Consider the following 19,974-nt stretch of genomic DNA (forward strand, 5'->3'; position numbering starts at 1 on the left):
CAAACGAAGTTTAGCATCTTTTCCACTTGTTTTGAAACAAAATGTGAAATGGGTCCACTTATGCGTTGGGACGGGGAGCAAAAAGATAGCTATACATCGCTAGTTGAAACTAAAATCTTGATTCAAGTACCTTGTTTGTTGTATTCTTTTTAAGGTACCAGTTGACTTTATCGTTGTCTTTATCAATTAACAATTATTTTGTTTGCTTGAGACTTGAAATGCTTACAAAGGAACTAATCCACATAGCTTAGCTAGAACGCTAGTGTAGTAAATAATTTAATCAATAGCTTCAGATGCTTGCCTCACCACAATGTCGTGCATCCTAATCGATGAGAGTGTTTCTCATTGCTAAAGTTAACAAGAAAATGAATGCATGGATCTTGCATTCAGATGCATCTCTGCCCTTTTCCTACAACATTCAGTTTTGAAAATGCTTGGAAAATGTGGGGTAGTTTACCATGTTTTACTGGTGTGAGTCAAATGTTGTCTTTCTGTTCATTTAGCTTTTCACGGAAGTTAACTTTAGCAATATAAATGTTTTGTAGCTTGAGTGTGATTTGGATGCCTTTACTTAAGTGCAGAGGCGGCTTGAACTTTTGCCCTCTAGGTGCATGTGCTCTGGCGGTCTTGGTCTTCCCATTGATAGATTTATGACCTCCAATGCTCTAGGATTTACATGATGAGGAAGCGGTATATGCTCACATAGTTTTTCTTCTTGCAATATATTGCTGCTTCTATCAGTTGAATCCACAAGAGCAAATCAGTGATAAAAGATTACATTAATGAAAAAGGAAACTGTAGCTAACAAGTGTGCCAAGTTCTTTACAAGGCAGGGGAGCTAGTCCCGTAACTGCGGGGAGTTCGAGTTCTTTACAAGACAGATGGGAACTGTAGCTAACAAGTGTGCCAAGTTATACTCTTTCTACTATATTGGCAGGACGGCTGCCAAGTTATTAGTAGCTAGGCAGCTAAGGCAGTAGTAGGTCAGGTCAGGTCAGGTCAGGGCATGAAGCTACAGGTTCTATTTGCGGTCGTGAGACAGAGGTCAGAGGCAACTTGTTATATAGGTAGCCGTGCGTGTTAATAGATCTTCTTCTATACTAGTAGTAGCAGTAGTGGGTGAATCGGTTTCTTAGGTTATTAGGCTTAGTTTTTTTATTAGAAGGATAAGCACGGTTATTGCTGTTTGTCCCAACATCCAGCCGAGGTAGGCTACTAACTTGCTCGTTAGAAGTAGTTAACGAACGGAAATAAGGCCATTTGATGTCTATAAGTGAAGATTGGATGGATGCCCGCTCCTTCAATACAGGCAGAGCCAGCCTGCACTCCTTCAATACTGACTCAAGACGCAAGTATTCATGGTGGTGGGACAGCCATATACCAAAGAATTCAAAATGGCTTCAGGAAAATCTTACAGGTATTGCTTTCCCATTACCAGTTTTGGCTACATTTCTGTTTGAGAATGTTGCGTGTTCTGATCCTTGTTCTGTTCATATAGATAAAAAAAAAAAGTGCATTTGTCTGTTTTTCTAATGAGCGAGTGCGAGGTTTTTCCTTGCTAAAGGATTATATGATACAAAGGTTTAGCTGCAGAGGTTTCAAATGCATTAGTTTGTCTATCTTTATCCATTGTCAGTCCTTTCCACTGCTCTCTCATCACTGAAACCAGTTGTTGTGTTCTCAAGTCGTTTTTATCATGAAATTGGTACCTCTTGGAAATTTGTATTCTTTTGTATCAAGGTTCAAAAACACACTTTGGTTTTTATATACTTGCTCAGTTGCACCATAAAGGCATATGCGTAGACTAATCCAATCTGAAACTATAATGGGTTAGTAATGTTCACTGTAACAGATATGGATTTCTGATCAATGATGCACGTAATGGATTTCTGATCAATGATGTTCACTGTAACAGATATGGATTCCAAGGTCAAAGCAATGTTCAAGCTCATTGAAGAAGATGCAGATTCTTTTGCGAGAAGGGGGCAGAGATGTACTACAAGAAACGTCCAGAGCTAATGAAACTGGTCGAAGAGTTCTACCGAGCTTATCGTGCTTTAGCAGAAAGATACGATCACGCTACAGGAGCACTCCGTCAGGCCCATCAGACCATGGCAGAAGCGTTTCCCAACCAAGTTCCCTTTGTACTGCCTGATGATTCACCATCCTCCGCAACTGAGACTGAACCGCACACTCCTGAGATGACACGTCCTGTACGTGCATCCCTTGAAGAAGTTGCCAAAGTTTCGAACAATATAATTTCTAGGATGATGTTGGGCTTTAGGTGTTCCGGAGAGGATGAATGGGGCAAGGGGATTAGAAGTGTAGTCCGAGAGGCCACGGAGATCATTGCGACGTTTAACTTATCCGATTTTATTTGGTTTTTGTGACATATTGATGTGCAAGGAATTAAAAAGAGAGCCATGAATATTCAGTTCAGATTTGATACTTTACTTGAAAAAATTATCAAGGAGCGTGAACAAGTTAGAAGGACGAAAGTGGAGAAGAGTAGCAAGGATTTTCTAGACATGTTACTTGATCTATCAGAGGATGAGAGCTCGAAAATCAAATTGACCAGAGCTAATATTAAGGCGTTCATGTTCGTAAGTTACTCTGACCTTTCTTCATTTTCATTGTTTTTTTACATAAGCATTCTCATTCTCATAATAATTAATCACTTCAACATGTACCAATAATCCAATATACACACTCCATAACTCCAACATCAATCACTTGTACATGGTATATTACTAATCTACTAGATTTTAGTTGTTTTAGCAGCAATATTGTTTGTTGCTTCGCTAGGTAAAATTGTCCAACTTGTTATCACAAGTATGGTAAATGCAACTGATAATGGGCTTTGTTAGTGTTTGGTCAAAGTAATGTGTGTAACCTCCTTTAACACCTGCAATTTACTTTCTGGTCCCTTAACTCAATCTTTGTTTTATGTGTTTTTTTTCCTGTAGGACTTTCTTACAGCTGCAACCGATACATCTGGGATTGTTGTGGAATGGGCAATGTCAGAACTAGTTAATAATCCTGCACTTATGGAAAAAGCAAAAGAAGAGATAGATTCAGTTGTGGGCAAAAACAGGTTGGTTAAGGAATCTGATATTGCAAATTTACCTTATTTGCAAGCAATATTCAAAGAAACACTTAGACTTCACCCACCAATTCCTATATTTGAAAGAGAATCAACAGAAGATTGCAAAGTTGCTGGCTATGACATACCAGCAAAGTCCATTCTTTTCATAAATAATTGGTCTATTTGTAGAGATCCTAAAACTTGGAAAAACCCACTTAAGTTCCAACCTGAAAGGTTCATGTCTCAAGGCCCAGGTAATGAAAATGCAAGTATGGTTGATGTTAGAGGCCAACATTTTAATATTTTGCCATTTGGATCTGGAAGAAGGGGGTGTCCAGGCGTGGCATTGGCTGTTCAAGTTGTTCCTACAGTGTTGGCTTTGTTGATCCAGGGCTTTGATTGGAGTATACCATCCAATGGTAATGAGGTAGCACCTAAGGTAGTTGATATGAGTGAAAGGCCTGGATTAACTGTTCCAAGAGCAAGTGGTCTAACCCGAACTACTAGTAACGGGATTTGCCTGCAATACGAGTAAGGGGAATGGAACTCTTGTTTGAGAACTTTAGCTACGGACTTAGGTTAGCTAGCTCAGCTTCTCCTATGGCTATTTGGATTAAGGAAGTAGGGTAATGCACATACAAAGAGGCCTAATCTAATAATGGTGAGTCGAATCAGGCGCGGCAGCCGTTCCAAGGCTTTTATGCCACCTAAAGGCCTAAGATAGGAGAATGAGGTTCATGTTTAAGTATCCTCCGGGTTTTGCCTATATTCTTTGCTTTAGCGATTGAGTTCCCTTTTTCGAGTGGTAGCGCCTATACCTTTTAGTGCTTCGGCTAGTTAGTATATATCAGATATATCCTACAGTGGTGTACGTTATTTGGGGCTTAACCAATATGATTCTCTGTTATAGTTGATTGTATCTCTTTCGTTTAGTAGTTATTGACTTAGTGTGCTAACACATTGTTTGTGTATTTTTTTTAATACTGTGTAAAAGTTGTTATATGATTATATTTTTAGTTTATTTATTAAACAAACTAACACATTCTTTTCATATTGTTTTTAGGTTATAAGTGAGATAACGGTAGCTCAATTAAGTTTGTTTGAGATGGATCGGTTGATTAGCAATTTGTTGGATGGGTTATGTAAATTACATTGTTGTTGGATTATGAGACTTGATTTTGAATCAAGTGCTTAAGTTATTTAATTTTTTTCTCCGTGAATAAATCATGTAATATAAACAAGTTCTTGGAATGATTTATGTTAGTAATAAAAGTATGATTCTTGTTTCCGTAATGGACTCTAGCTGTCAAGTGTCTGAATGTATTGGTGGTGTCGGAATGTATTGGTTTATAGGAATTTTCAGATTTACAGAAAAAAAAAAAAAAAAAAAAAGTTATGACGGCTTCCAAAGAATTGTCGTGTGGCATACCAATTCTTGACAGTTTTTAGTGTTAATTTCTTGACGCTTTTGTTTATCAGGATGACACTTAAATAAAAACAATAAAAAATGAAGGTTTATTTTTTGACACTTTTTCTAATAAATTATGACGGTTAAGTAAAACATGTCATGCAAAAGGATCCAGTTATGACGTTTATAAATGAGTTTTTGTCATATTAAATTCGAGCTTTGATGTCAGCTTCTCTAGAACCGTCATCAAAATTATGACGCTTTTGGCTAACTTTTATGACGGGTTCTATAATGACGGTGGTTTTTTTAATGAAAAAATGTCATTAAACCTGTTTCATGACGGCTAAAAGCCGTCATCATAAGTCATTTTTTTAGTAGTGATAACCTTATCAAAATTGTAGTGCAAAAGTGGAAATTTTAGACCAACAGATAACTGCTGAACTTGGAACACAACTTGAATAGGTTACACAATGAAATGGGTGTGTCAGAGTTATGTATAAAGGCTTGTGTGTCCATCTTCGAATATATTCATTTTGTTTGTTTGATAATAATAGTGGAAAATCAAAGAGGCAGACATTGAGATTAATTTAATTGAAATGATCTACTAAAATCTTGCTTATTTCATTCATAAGCTGCACTAATTGTGTTTTTTGGGAGCGTCATATTCCACAAAATAATATACTGAGAAGTATAGCATTGGTGGTACTTGCCAACTCTATATATCCATGGCGTTGTTAGGAGTTATAGGATGTTGCCTACATTTTTTTGTGGACACAATGACCCATGGCGTTGTTAGGACGACTTATAGTCTCTAAAATGTCATAACAACTTGCTACTGGTTTTGCTGAGATGGACACATACGAACCAACAAGAAATAGCCCAAGTATGAACATTTGGACATACAGGTCAAGAGTACCCCTGGAAAATCTAACCTTGATCCTTCTTCTCATCTCAATCACAAGACATTGATGCAGAAGTCAACACTAAGGGACTATGTTCATGAGAAGAATGCGAAGAGTAATACTATACTGAGTCACCGACATTGGGAAAAATGACACAGTCAAAACACGTGACATGACATGTTGCAATATTAATGTTGTCTTGGTGAAAGTAAGAGCCAAAAATTTATTTTCTTTTATTCAAAAACACTTCTTCTCTTTCTATTATCATCTTTCCATTCTTATTTTGTCATTCTCATCTTTTTTTTCATAGCAAACCATCCAATCCATTGATTTTTTTCATAATGCAACATTGATGTTGCAAGTAGTTTTCATGGTGCAACATTAATGTTGAAGTGATATTTCTCGGTGTAACATTAACGTTGCAATGGTTTTCATGGTACAACATCATTGATGTTGCGGTGGTACTTCTCAATGCAACATTGATATTGCAATGGTGGTTTTCATATTGCAACATTGATGTTGCAGGTGCCACATCACCGTATTCGGTCAATCAGATCAAATTCTGTCGGTCGGTGTAGAATTATTAGAAGAATGCACCCCATATCAAAGATTATGAAAATGATTTGGAACCTTTTATTTATTGAAGACCTTGAAAAGTTAATTTATTCTTATGTCGAATTCATTGGAAAAGTACTTAATTCAAGAGACGATTGGGGAGAAGAGGTGTAATTAATCTTTATTTTCTATACATATTACATTCTATTGTTTTTGTTTTATTGTATGTGCAAACCTGTTTCTATATGTCTTGCAGTTCTTGCTTTCTTGGTTCTTGGTTCTTGGTTCGATATATATGGTAGTTTAAAGGTGTGTACGTCATATCCTTTTAGAACTCTAACTCTCTAAATTTTATTAGGGTGATGCATCCAAGGGCTTTATTGGGGTATACGACGCTTCTACAAGAATTCTAGAGTTAGGGGAGAAATTTTCATCGTTCGGATTGTACATAGCATGTGCGGTTTGTGGGTCGCCGTTTGGCTATGTACATGGCCTGTCGGAAACAAAAGACTCCAATGTGGCTGAAGCCGATGCCATTAAGCAATCACACATGTTTATGATGTATGCGTTATGGGGAAGAAAATACATCATTTTAAATGTTAACGATGGGTCATTAAAAAAATTTGCAAATCGATACATAATGAATAAGATGTGGTAGACTTAAGTAGTGTGGTACAGGATGTTCACAATTTAATTAAAAAATCACCGTTCATTCTTAAACAGGAGTTTGCAGTCCCACAGCTAGTGCACCACCTAGCTAGGCATATTTCGAATCTGACTTTTTCCTTAACCTTCAGGCTAGCAAATAAATTCGAGGAGCTAAACAGAGATTATCCATATTGGGGATATCGTTTTTTGGAAGCTGTTGAAGTGAGCAAGAAGTTTTTTCAGAAGTATACAATGTGCAGTGAAGGAGTTGTAGGCATGGACGGAGACAGAATTCTAAATCAGGGGGTGCGAGATTATGTGCACACCCACTCCACCCCACCTCCCAAAAAAACAATTACGTAATTTGTTTTTGTTTTTTTGTCAGAAAGTCTAAACAATAAAAATCAACAAAATTATGCGTTTATTTTAATTCACAAAACTATAGTGCGTTGACTGCTAATATGGATTAACGAAGTTAACTACTTAAACACTTAAGCCATTAATTGATACTAATATGTCATATATATATATATATATATATATATATATATATATATATATATATATATATATATATATATATATCGGGCCAAGCACGTCGTCGACATACTATTCTAACATACTATCTTGACATACCCAAGCAGACCGTCGGATCAAACAGAATCTAACATCCGGATCTACTTCTAAAATACCAAACAAATAATTTTAAAAAAATAAAAAAAAAAAATGATATTTACGTTTTTCTCACAAAAGAAAAAGTATTTTCTATGTCTTTATTCACGTTGCTTTTATTGCCGAAAGTATAATAGCAATTTATAGTGAATATGAAGGTTTAGTTCCTCTCTCAAAAAATTACATGGAGGAGATGAATATCGATCGTGTTCCCTTCGTTGAAATCGATAATCGTCAATTCCAACCCATTTGCTTCTATTTTCTGGATACTCCCATGTTCATTGAAGATTGACTGAATTCTCGAATTTTCAATTTTGAACTGTTTTTTGTAAAAGATCTTTTTGGTTAACATTTTGTATTTTTCTAGACGCAAAATTTGTGGGAACTGTTCAAGAAAAATACAATTACGTTATAACGCGAATATTTCTCCTATTATAATAGGAATTTTTCCCCTATTGAAAAAGAAAAATCTAACAATTCTAATTAAAATTGGAATCACACTTTTAAATTAAAATAGAATCCTTCTCCCAATTAAAAAATGGGTTTTTAAAACTTAATTACAACAATTTGTTCATAAATTAAAACGGCCACAAGGGTATTTTTCTAGCTCTCTTTAAATTTCTCGTCATCAACTCCTATTAAAACGTGAATTCATCTCCTATTGAAAATAAAATTTTCAGCGCTTCTAATTAAAACATGAATCATTCTCCTATTATAATGGGAATTCCTCTCCTATTGAAAAAAAATAAATCTAACACTTTTAATTAAAACGGAAATCCTTCTCCTATTAAAACGGGAATCGCACTTCTAAATTAAAACGGTATCCCTCATCTAATTGAAAAATGGGTTTTTAAAACTTAATTAAAATAATTTGTTAAGAAATTAAAATGGGTTTTAAAGACTTGATTAAAATTATTTGTTAGGACATTAAAATGGGTTAGCGACGAAAACAATAATCATGATTTATTAGAAAATATCTATATATATATATATATATATATAGTTATGATTGTTAAGTAAGTTTTTAAAAGAGTCGGTGCGTATGCACGAGTCTACTTTTTTTCAAGTAGGAGAGAAGTAACTATTCCTATTGTTTGAAGTTGTTGTTTTATTTTTTCAATTAATTTGATACTGCACCTACTTAATTACTTTACATTTTCTCAAACAGTTCGCGCATATAATAAATTGTTTAATCATTTGTTGTTCTGAATTTGAAAAACGTTGTGTTTGAGTTAAGCATAATGATTGAGCTTCATTTCTATAGTTTGAATTGATATGTTGGTTTAGTTTATTTATCATTCGTATTTCAATTAATTAAAGTTGGATTCGATTTGTGTTCAATTAGGTTGTGTTACTAGAGATGGCTTGGATTTTACGTGGCTCAGCCCGCAAAATGGTAAGTTCATCTTGACTCATGTCGTTGTGGTTTTGGCTTTTGGATACTTGAACAATATGTATTTAATGAATTTCATTTACAATGCAGTTTGTGGCATTAGTTCTTCGTGCAGATGGTAGTAAATTGTGTCAACCTGCGTTTGTTAGACACTTCAAGGTTGCTGGATTCAACATAAATTTTGCCAATTTTTGCAAGGGATATGTGACGACTTCTCATCACAATGATCAATCTTTGTTGATTGGAAATGTAAAACTTAATTCTTAATATTTATTTGTTATTTTGTTGACTAGATATTTGGTAAATATCTATTTTGTGATATTTTTCATTTGTTGTTGACTGATTTAGGTTAAAGTCTATGTTGACGGATCTTATAGAGGGAATAAAGGTGGTTTTGGGGTGATTATTGTGTGGGCAGATAGTACTAAAGTGTGTTTTTACATTGTTAGTAGGCTTAATACCTCTCGAGATGGAAGCAATCTATGAAGATTTGTTATATCTGGTTCGTGAAAGAGGGGCAAAGAAATATAAGGTTGACTTATTTTCAGACAATGAACCGAATGTTGATATCCTTAGTGGAAAAAGTAGCCTTATTAGTGGGAAGTAGAGACAATTGTTAGTGAAACAGATTAAGACTATTGGGCTTGGATTAGATTTGAATTATATATTAAAAAATCGGGAGATGAATACTACTGCTGACCACCTTGCTGAATTCGCACTCAAGTCAAACTCATTAGTGATAGTAGAGAACCCTAGTGACCTAGGCCTTAACTTTACATGGAAACTCCATGTGCAGAGTTAAGTGGTAAGTGAGATTTAATTGTTGTCATACTTTCCCCTTTTTTTCTCCATGCCACGAGGGTATTTTTCAAACTCTATTAAAATTCTACATCATTTCTTATTAAAATCGGAATTTCTCTCATATTTGGAAAATAGAAATATTTTTTTATAGTTAAAAATGGGAATATTTTTTTTTATAGTTGGAATTCATCTCCTATTATAATGGGAATTATTCTCTTATTAAAACAAATTATAGCACTTCTAATTAAAGCGGGGAATTATTCTCTTATTAAAATAGGAATTCATCTCTATTGAAAATTAAGGTAAAATCTAGCATATCTAATTAAAAGCGGGAATTATTTTCCTATTAAAATAGAATCTCTCCTAATTGAAAAATGGGGTTTTAAAACTTAATTTAAAATAATTTGTTATAAAATTAAAATGGGTTAGCGACTAAAACGGTAGCCTCAATTTTCTAAAAAAAAAAAACTAAATGTTTTCAAAATAATCGGTGCGTATGCACGGGCCTACAAGCTAGTATATATATATAATGTTATAAGTCTATAACAATTCAACAAATTGTTAACTTCCTATAATGCTATAAGTCTATATAACAATACTATCATGTTGAGAAAACTATAAAAGATTAACATTGAAAGTAAAAATTTATTTATTTATTGTTATTATTTTTTTCAAGTGGAAATTTTATTGATAATGATAATGAGTTTTACAAATAATTAGGACAAGAGTGCAACAAGTTGCACCGAAAGTCCTTTCTGAATTTGTTTTTTGTTATTTATTTATTTTGTTGTTTTTTTGTGGGTTGAGGGTTGCACCGAAAATCCTTTCTAAATTTGTTTTTTGTTTTTTATTTATTTATTTTGTTATTTTGTGGGTTGAGGTCTGACGCTTGTTTAAGAATTGAGAGTGAAAAAAATAAATAAATAAATAAGAGCTTACAAGTTTGTTTATGGGTAATTAGAATTATACAAACTGGCCGGTTGGGTTTTGGCTATTTGTTTTAGTCTCATTAACCCATCAAACATTCAAAAACACATTTGTCAATCTTTAATGATTTTGAACTCAAAATAAATGATAAATGATAATTTTGTAAGGGCAAAAAAAGAAATAAATAAAATGTTGGTTTATTGGAATGTTTTTATTGGGCTGAAAGCACGTCACTACACCGAAAAGGCTTAACGATTAATTCCTTGACAACCCCCCCCACCCAAATTTATAGCGAGTTTGAACTCTAAATAATTTGTTTGTCATATCAATAAATATTTTTTTTGAAAAAAAAAAAAAAAAAAAAAAAAAAAAAAACTGTCTGAAAAATCCTAAACTTGAACAAAAGCTAGTCATTTTCAATAGGACAAAAATCAACCCAAAACTCTATCCATGTGCGCTAACTCCACCTAATGAAATTTCCAAATTTATTTCCCAAGCAAAATTTTATAAAAATGAAAAACGACTAAAAAGGGTATCAAACTTTTTACACCTTTTGAAAGTTTGGGGACCAACTTTTTTCTTGACAGTTTGGGGACCAAACTATTTGCTTTTTGCAATTTAGGAACTTCTGTCAAATTTCCGAACTTTTTTTATTGACAGTTTGGGGAGCAAACTGTTTGCTTTTTGCAATTTAGGAACTTCTGTCAAATTTCTCTAACACTATTTCTAATTTGTATTATTTTTTTTCGAAAAATAAAAAATATGCTGACGTGTACAACTATAATTCACACGCACACACTTCTCACGTGGTAGCAATAGGTCTTCCCCAAAGAAGGAGCGGTTTACTCTCCAGAAATTAATTACATCCTCATGGTTCTCTGTGTCACCGTTGTTTTTGTGTTTGGAGATGGGAAAGATCTCAGCAATGCATTTGGAGTTGTGGTCAGTCTAGTTATGCTAATCACCACCATATTACTGACACTGGTCATGCTCATGATTTGGAGGACCTCAATTGTGCTGGTCGCTCTTTACTTTGTCACATTTTTTCTTATTGAAGGGGTTTATGTTAGTGCGGTCAAATCAGAGGGTGGATGGTTATCTTTTGCCATTTCCATCTTCCTTACATTTATCATGTTTGGCTGGATTTATGGGAGGTAGAGAAAGTTAGAGTACGAAATGACCCATGAAATTACTTTAGACAATCTTGGTATGCTTTTGGCCAACCCAGAAATCCAAAGGGTTCCAGGACTATGCTTCTTCTACAGTAATATCCAAGATGGACTCACTCCTGTCTTTGGGCATTACATCAAGAATATGATGTCCTTGTATAAAATCACTGTTTTCGCAACCCTTCGTTACTTGTTGGTTGCTAAAGTGCCTCAATAGAAGTGAAGTCTTGTCAAGAATTTGGGCCTTAAAGGGGTGTATGGCTGTGTCATTCAGTATTATTTAGCTGTCAGAGTAAACCCCTCCCCCCCTTCTTTGGGAAGACCTATTGCTATCACGTGAGAAGTGTGTGTATATTTTTTATTTTTCGAAAAAAAAAAAAACAAATTAGAAACCGTGTTAGAGAAATTTGACCAAAGTTCCTAAATTGCAAAAAGCAAACAGTTTGGCCTCCAAACTTTTAAGAAAAAAAGTTTGGCCTCCAAACTGTCAAAAGGTGTAAATTTTATACCCTTTTTAGTCGTTTTTAGTTACAAAAAAGTCAAAAACTTAACACTCCGCCTAACTAGACCCCTCACTCCAGCTCAGAAATGTCGCCACGTGTCACCTAAACACCTTCCAATTGGCGAACCATCTCAACATTCCAGTTTCCAGGCTTTGAGAAAAAAACGAAACGTGAATCCGGTCACCAACCATAACCCAAAATCTTCCTTCCCACCAACTGTTTGAATAAATTCCCCAACCAAAAAACAATCACAACACATTTCTAACCTTGTTGTAAACAGCATTGTACCTAAAATGAACTCTTTAATGGCTTTTAAAGTTAATATAACTATATCTAGTCTTGATTCTAGTTATAAACGAACTGGGCTTGTTTTGAATTCGAAAAGAGATGTAGTAAGTTGTGTTTTGGGAGGGAAACAGGCTGCTATAACACCTGTTGAAGACGATGGCCATTTGTTGTCGTCCGCGCAATCAGTTGAATTGAGTGGGATACAGAGGAATATGAATGTTTTACCAAGTGGGTATTGTTTTTAATTTAGTCTTATATTATCTGATATGTATAGATATAGTTGCAGTGTAGTATTGTTGTGAGATTTATATAGATGAGACATTCATTGCATGAATATTAGTTTGCTATGTGATGCAGGTGGTAACTTTCGTTAGTTGGTAAAGTCTGTTGGAATATATCTCTGCCGTTATTTAAGATAGTTGTGATGTAGTATTGTGTAAGGGATTTATATCGGTAAGACGTGCATTGCATGAAAATAGATTTTTGTGATACTGCAAACATTTGGTCCGACAGTTTTTACGTAAATGAAAAGTAAAAGTTAGTTCATTGCTATATAATACAGGTGCTAACTAGTTAGTTAGCAAAGTCTGTGGCAATTGCCAAATCAGCTTGTCATTCCATTGTTATATTTACCAAATTGGGCAATAGCATATATAATACAGATATAAAGATTTTCCATAAAAAATTAACCAATCATTCATAACAGCATTTGCTCTGATTGGTAAAAGTATATGTAATATGGAATGATCGCTTGATTTAGCTGCCACAGCTAGAGTGATTGATGCTACATATTTCTCCTAACATTACAATTAAAAAATCATCTTGTGACACTTACAACTAGACAAGAGCTTTGCATCTTAAGACCGATTGAGATCATCTTTGGCCCTACTCGTCCTCACTGAGAAGGTTAGAATTAAGATTTACACAACAAACATAGAAGGGTTGCAATAGTTTGGTGGTGGTGATGAAACTGGAAAGATAGCCACGTATTTTATGTACCATACTACATTACTACACTTTATACAAATAATGAGTATGCTTATTTCTGTTTACAATTTTTTTCTATCCATTTGTGCCCCTTTTGAACAAACGATTGTCCATAAAAGTACTCTTCTAGTAATAAGTGATTGAGAATACTTAATTAACTATGTGTTCTTTTGTTTTTATACAAAAAACAACTATTCACATTATGTGTAGATGAACCTGTTATTTACACACTTAGGCAACACTACTGGCTTAGGTATGGAAACAACCTATATTATCCAAAAACAGTAACTAGTTCCTTAACTTTTCGTGCCATTATTAACTTATTCAAAAGACTAAATTTGTCGAACGTTGGTTAAAATAAAGATTGTTTTGAGCTGGACTGTCATTTTTCAGTTAGTTGGCAAGACATGTTACTCTTGATCTCCCTTTTTTGTGTGTGACATGAACTTCTTGCTGTAACTTTGTCCGAGTAAACAATTTAAGTTTTTATATATCAAAAGTATCTCTATATTCGTTGCTTAATTAAGTTATCCTCCCCTAACACCCTCATGTGCGTTCCAGTTTTGAAGTGTTTACATGAAATGCAGGACCATTAACATCAAAAGATCTTTCCCCTTCTTCCGATGGTTGTTCAAATGTGCGAGTAGCATATAAGGTATTTTGAGGAAACCTCATTGACCTGGTTATTTCTTTCTTGATTTATCAAAATACTATGCTAGCTTCTAAATCAAGTAAGTGCACTATGCTAATATTTACCTTTAATTACCTTACATTGATTTCATAAACTAATGCAGGGGGCGCCAGGTGCATTCAGTGAGGCTGCCGCCCTCAAGGCATATCCACTGTGTGAAACTGTTCCCTGTGAGGAATTTGAAGCTGCATTTAAGGTATATGCTATTATATGCAATTTGCAGTAAAGTATCCATTGTTGTTGCTACCTGTGTACTTTTGATTTCTGTGTTTAGGCTGTTGAACTGTGGGTGGTCAATAAAGCAGTTCTTCCCATTGAGAGTTCTGTTGGTGGAAGTGTGCATCGAAATTACGATTTACTGCTTCGCCATAGGCTGCACATTGTGGGTGAAGTGCAGATGGTCGTCCAACACTGCCTTCTCGGACTGCCTGGTGTGAGAATGGAGGAGTTGAAACGTGTCATTAGCCATCCCCAGGTTGCTATTTATCATCATTTTCTTATCCTTATGTTAGATAGATTTTGGGGTGTTTAGGACTCTCAGTGAAGGTGAACTATCTCCTGCGCATAGTTCTGTGCTGGGTATCAGCGGTTTAGACGTTAAACTATTCCTTGAATGGAGCTAATATTATTGCATAAGAATGTGTTTACAAACCGCAATTTGTGATTTTTGTTTTATTCTTGAGAAAAAAAAATTATAAGGTCAATAGGTTGGAGAAAGGCATTACATTCTGGATATCTTATTTTAGTTTAATTCTGTTTTTAGGTGTGGAACAGAATGCTTATTTTCTTAGCTAAGATGGTTTTCATGCAACAAATCTGTCATTCAGATTCTTCTGAAAATGAGTTATCATCTATTTTACTGCTGTCTTACAAGTTCATCGATACAAAATAAAAATGCTATCTTTCAAGTTAGACAGTTCTTTCTTACCAAGCAAACAAAAACAGTTCTTTCTTGCAAGCACTGTGCTTACTGTATAGATTCCCTTTGTTCTAAAGGAAAATACGTTGACCAGGGGAAGGAATGTTGGGCCTACTTTTGGGCCCGTGGATCTCACTAGCACCGATATTGTCCCCAACTTAACCACCTTGGGCTTAGGTGTGGGGTTTCATCCTTAAGAGGCCCGGTAGTAATTCGGGGGACCTACACACACTCTTATATTGCTCTTCATCTTCTTTCTTTATCAATGTGGGGCTATCTTTTCTCTTTTTGTATATTGGTCCACACATCCACCAAGGACATCGTATTATTGAAAATTTATTTTATACTATTTTATTTGTTTGTTGGAAAGGTTTGGCACTCAAATTTGTTTGCTTGTTTTGAGAACTAAGATGATTTCGTTAAATTGGTGGAACGAATCTGGAATCAGTTTCTTCTGAAACTGAGTTAAAGATCTCTAGCTTCTGAAGTATGAAAGTTCTTCTTTGCAGGCACTTGCTCAGTGTAAGATCAACTTGAACAAGTTGGATGTTGTCAAGGAAAGCGTTGATGATACTGTAGGTGCCGCTCAGGTGATCTATGAATGTGTCTCCTATAACTCTTTGGTTAACTTATATTACTGTGAGATGATATCCTGCTTAACCAGAGAATATGTGTACCAGTTGGTAACGTCAAGCAATTTAAAAAATACTGGAGCTATAGCCTGTGCACGAGCTGCAGAGATATATGGGCTCAACATCCTTGAAGAAAGAATTGAGGTAGTATGTCTGTTAGTGTCACGTTAGGCTTCTTTCAGCTCCATTTTTTTTTTCTGTATCTTGGTTTGTCGCTCGGACATTATGTTAAACTACTTGAGGATTTTTTATAGTAAGTTGCTGTATCCACGTGAGTTGGACAATCAAATTGTTTTCCCTTATCTTCTTATTTAGTTATTTTCTGTAACATCTCTTACATTCTGGAGGGATCAAACAGGTACCCACCTTCCCCAATCCCCCCTCCTCTTTCTTCTCTGTCTTGTTTTCCTCTTATAGTTTGCATTCTCAGCTTCTCAGCCATATAATACAACTTGTGAAGCACCATCTCCAAGAAGTAGCTTCAAGTGAACTGACACATCTTTTTATGGGTCAATAGATACTTGTACTACATCCCACATGCTTATTCTTTCATGTCTTGTAGTTAACACTCCATCCTGGCCCATTAGGTCTACGTATTTCTTTAGGGATTTCCTATTAAAAGAATTCTTTTTCCGCCATGGTTGAAAACTTTCACCTTTCTTCTTTGTAGTTTTGGCAGAAATACACCCCCAAGCTTCTGTCACCCAAGAAATGCATGTCCTTGAGCATGTATGTAAGGTGCTCCCTCTTATTGTCGCTTCTGCACCTTTGTTGGAGCAGCCTTTTAACAATGTTCACTCGAATGAAGATTCTTATTTCAGTTTGTCAAGATCTATACAAAATGCTACTTGGTTTGCTAATTATAGAAGCATTGGGCAGGATGACTCTGACAACAACATAACCCGTTTTTTGATACTTTCAAGAGAACCTGTTATCCCCAGAGCTGACAGACCATTTAAGGTAGAATTCTTTTTGTTGTTAATTCGTTTATTTATTCACTACGTGCATGATATTAAAGAAGCAGAGTTTTTGTTATTCTTATTTTGGTCACAAGACGAGCATCGTCTTCACTCTAGAAGAGGGCCCTGGAATACTATTTAAGGCTTTGGCAGTCTTTGCTCTGAGGGGGATTAATATGACAAAGGTATCTCCTTGTGGATCTTGTTTTTGTTATCCACTCTTTTCGTAAAGCTTTACAACATTATTCCTGTGTGCAAATTCAGATTGAAAGCCGGCCACAAAGAAAACGTCCTATGAGGGTTGTTGATGAGTGTGACAGTGGGAGCGCCAAGTAAGTGCCTCTTCCCAGTATGTTTAGCATTTATGAAACATAGTTGGGCATCTTATTGGGTCAATACAGAATGAAATATATATTAACAGATAAAACTAAAAGTTATGATGTGAAGTTTAATATGTAAAAGGCAATATAAAATGAAGAGAAGTAAATGTATGTATTAACTTACAGCAAAATGGTAACCGGAAAACTAATGGTTCTCTCAATATAGCGATCTAGATACATAAACATTTCATCTCTTACCCAAAAGTGTAGACAAGAAGGTCTACTCTGAGGCTCTCAAAGTTTTGTAAAAAAGTTTTAGGAAAGAAGAGACAGTAATATGCGCTATGATTCATAATAAAAAGTTACATAACATCCTTATATATGGGAAATGCTGTCTTTGATATGACTTTCAGGGATAATAAAATCTAACGTCCTGAATTTCTGATGGAACTACTGGAGATATCACTAGTAAAAGATTAGATGTTAAAAGATTTTATCTGTGTCTTTTAACATTTAATAGAATTATTCTTCAATTGTTTCAGTGAGGTGAAACTTCCTTTTATGTTCAGTTTAAAGCCTATAAGTTGGTTAAGTGAATCTTTTATGATGACAGGTACTTTGATTACCTTTTCTACATTGATTTTGAAGCATCTATGGCAGAGCCACGTGCACAAAATGCTCTGGGACATCTGCAGGTATGTGCTTAACCATTTTACTAGCTGTTATTAGCATGTGTTCGCCACAGCTGTTATTAGCATGACTAGTGACTCCTTAAACTTAAATATATAAATAATGGTCATTATAATTCAATCACCTATCTGATGAACATATTAACTGTAAGATCATAAAGTTGGTTTGGGATTTGTCACTAACTATGAGCAACCATTCACTTAACATGATGCTATTTGCTTTATCTGGGCTTGGCATCACCTGCTCAAGCGTATTACTCATTCATTCATGTAAAATAGAAACCTGAAAATATTTATGAATATGCTCAGATAGTCAGGTAATAGCGTAATATGTAACTAGTACAATAAGAATGTGTAACAAACTGACAAAACTCAGCCATACGTTTTGTGGAACTGCTCCCTCATACAGTGTCCTGGTCCAATCTGGTTGGAAAGAAACAACAACTAGAAAGTAAAAGCACTCCTCATATCTTGACCAAATTATCGCAAGCATGAAAAACCTTTGGGGTGCTTTTGCTAGATTCTAGAAGTGTGTAGCGCTTCAGGTTTGATAACTTCGCATATAGTTGGTTGAGCATAGTATTAGAGTTTTTCTTGTATTATTACGTAAGGTTTCTAAGTCTTGTACACTCTTCAACTCTTAATAAACTTTTTGGTACCTGGAAATATGGGGAAAATACATATTCGCACTACTACAGACTACAATCATATAATGTATAAATCTTATTTATTAGGTCATTAACTTATTACTGACTAAAGAAACCAAACTACGTTTACATGATAATATCAGATATTAGTGTTGAGTAAATGCTAACTGGTGATCCATACCACAATCGTCAATGATATTTAGTAAGTAGCAAATGTTATATTTGGCTATATATCTACCTTAATTATATGTTAGTGTCTAAGCTGAGACATTAAATAGGCGTACTTACTGTAACCGACTATTTTTCCTATATAAACAGTGTGAGAGAAGGCCAAAACTAATTAAGCCATATGCTCTTTTCTCCTCAAACTTTTCTCTTCATTAGCTGTAATCACAATTTACAATTATCTATCTTATGACCGTATCGAAAGCATGTTGTGAATTTGTGATCATGAAAGTTAATCCCCCCAACGTTTGAAATCAGAACTCTTTCCTGAAAGTTCTGGAATTCTTTTGCAAGTAAAGCACGTACAGCTGGGTTCATCTATTGTTAACTTCGCCCCTTCGTGGTGTCATTTGTGTATCCGTGGCTTCTGATTCTGATTACTCATTATCCACTAACTTCCCTTGTTCCTATTGAATGCTTCAATCAAAGCGAGAGTTAAATGAGGTATGAGTAGCATTTACCGAACCCCTAATAAGAGTTACCTCTTTAGCAGAATGATCACTTTACCATTTATGCGTTGTCCTCACACCTTTGGCTTTGCTTTGCGTATACCTATCATTCCTGCTCATTTACGCTTGAATATAGCTAGGTTGCATTGACACGGATACGTGTGTCCATATTCGACACAGATACAAAGTGTCTGGCACGGAGAAATATAAAAAATTGGGATATATGACATACAATATGTGTCCGACATGGACACGTCGATACGTATCTGACACAAATTCTTTTTAAAATATGGCATGCTCATGAACGTAGGAATATAGGAATAGCAATGAGACATGCAATATAGAGAATTGTGAATTGTAACAGTCAATAAGCAGCATTCAGGTCCTTGCTACCCTTCTACGTAATTTCAAGTTAGTGACTTTACAGACATTTTTGCTTCTGCACCACAAGGTTCTGATATGAAGTTTCATCAGGTCTTATTTAATGTACAACTGTATGTTAAACTGATCGGACTGTGGCACTTAAGGCACTGGGAAAAACCTTAAACATGATTGTTGACCAATGGGTCGTTCGTCAATCACAGGCTTGTTTTATTGTCTTTCTTTTCATATGTATGAGAATCTGTAGAGGTTGAATCTGGTAAAAATAATGATTCTTAAAATACTAATTCAAATATGTATTAATTCGTAATCTGATAGTAGTAATATTGACAATCGTCATCATAATCAGCCTAATGGTAGGTATTAAGGTGAAAGTTGATATTACTAGGTCATTACTTTCTTAATGCTGTCTGTCAATCTATATAATTATATCTGCATAGAATACATGTGTATGTATTAATTAAATTGTTATTATGTCTCATGCTTATGACCTAAAGAAATTCAGATTCCTGTTTATTATGTGCAGGAATTAGCACCATTTCTTCGGGTCCTAGGTTGCTATCCCATAGATACAGCTCAATAGAAGTCTTTTGCTATTTCAGTGGTTTCTCCAAGCTTGCAAGATGACAATCATTCTGCTTTTACATTGCCGGTTCATATTAATGTGATTGCCCTCTCCTTCTGATGAGATCTTATCCGAAAGATTTACATTCTTAAATGTCAG

General features: G+C 34.9%; 2 protein-coding genes across 4 annotated transcripts; both read left to right on the plus strand.

The window, feature by feature from the left end:
* Window positions 1–686: 686 nt before the first annotated feature.
* On the plus strand, window positions 687–4,378 carry LOC147477992 (cytochrome P450 93A3-like). 3 transcript variants are annotated; one of them, XM_086582903.1, is made up of 4 exons: window positions 687–1,417; window positions 2,407–2,603; window positions 2,967–3,094; window positions 4,149–4,378. In XM_086582903.1, the coding sequence occupies exons 1-4, from the start codon at window positions 1,264–1,266 to the stop codon at window positions 4,153–4,155; spliced, it is 486 nt and encodes a 161-aa protein (XP_086439029.1). In that variant the 5' UTR covers window positions 687–1,263; the 3' UTR covers window positions 4,156–4,378. The 3 variants fall into 3 exon arrangements, with proteins under 3 accessions (XP_086439029.1, XP_086439027.1, XP_086439028.1); XM_086582901.1 differs by lacking the exon at window positions 4,149–4,378 and having other exon boundaries at window positions 2,967–3,936; XM_086582902.1 differs by lacking the exon at window positions 4,149–4,378 and having other exon boundaries at window positions 1,916–2,603; window positions 2,967–3,935.
* A 7,391-nt stretch (window positions 4,379–11,769) lies between these two features.
* LOC147477993 (arogenate dehydratase/prephenate dehydratase 1, chloroplastic-like) lies at window positions 11,770–19,875 on the plus strand. Its single transcript, XM_086582164.1, has 11 exons — window positions 11,770–12,579; window positions 13,926–13,993; window positions 14,133–14,225; window positions 14,304–14,504; window positions 15,458–15,538; window positions 15,629–15,724; window positions 16,460–16,540; window positions 16,635–16,724; window positions 16,804–16,871; window positions 17,473–17,554; window positions 19,777–19,875. Exons 1-11 carry the CDS (start codon window positions 12,357–12,359, stop codon window positions 19,831–19,833), a joined length of 1,140 nt encoding a protein of 379 aa, XP_086438290.1. The 5' UTR covers window positions 11,770–12,356; the 3' UTR covers window positions 19,834–19,875.
* The last annotated feature ends 99 nt before the right edge of the window (window positions 19,876–19,974 follow it).

This window comes from Coptis chinensis, chromosome 9 (assembly GCF_015680905.1).
Source record: "Coptis chinensis isolate HL-2020 chromosome 9, ASM1568090v1, whole genome shotgun sequence".
NCBI lineage: Eukaryota > Viridiplantae > Streptophyta > Magnoliopsida > Ranunculales > Ranunculaceae > Coptis > Coptis chinensis.

Excerpts from the sequence above, each read along its gene's own strand:
- LOC147477992 (XM_086582901.1), top strand. The coding sequence starts at position 1,264 with ATGTCTATAAGTGAAGATTGGATGGATGCCCGCTCCTTCAATACAGGC. Across the intron at positions 1,418-2,406 it reads GCTTCAGGAAAATCTTACAG|GAATTAAAAAGAGAGCCATG; the intron begins GTATTGCTTTCC and ends TTGATGTGCAAG. Across the intron at positions 2,604-2,966 it reads ATATTAAGGCGTTCATGTTC|GACTTTCTTACAGCTGCAAC; the intron begins GTAAGTTACTCT and ends TTTTTCCTGTAG.
- LOC147477993 (XM_086582164.1), top strand. The coding sequence starts at position 12,357 with ATGAACTCTTTAATGGCTTTTAAAGTTAATATAACTATATCTAGTCTT. Across the intron at positions 15,539-15,628 it reads ATACTGTAGGTGCCGCTCAG|TTGGTAACGTCAAGCAATTT; the intron begins GTGATCTATGAA and ends TATGTGTACCAG. Across the intron at positions 17,555-19,776 it reads ATGCTCTGGGACATCTGCAG|GAATTAGCACCATTTCTTCG; the intron begins GTATGTGCTTAA and ends TATTATGTGCAG.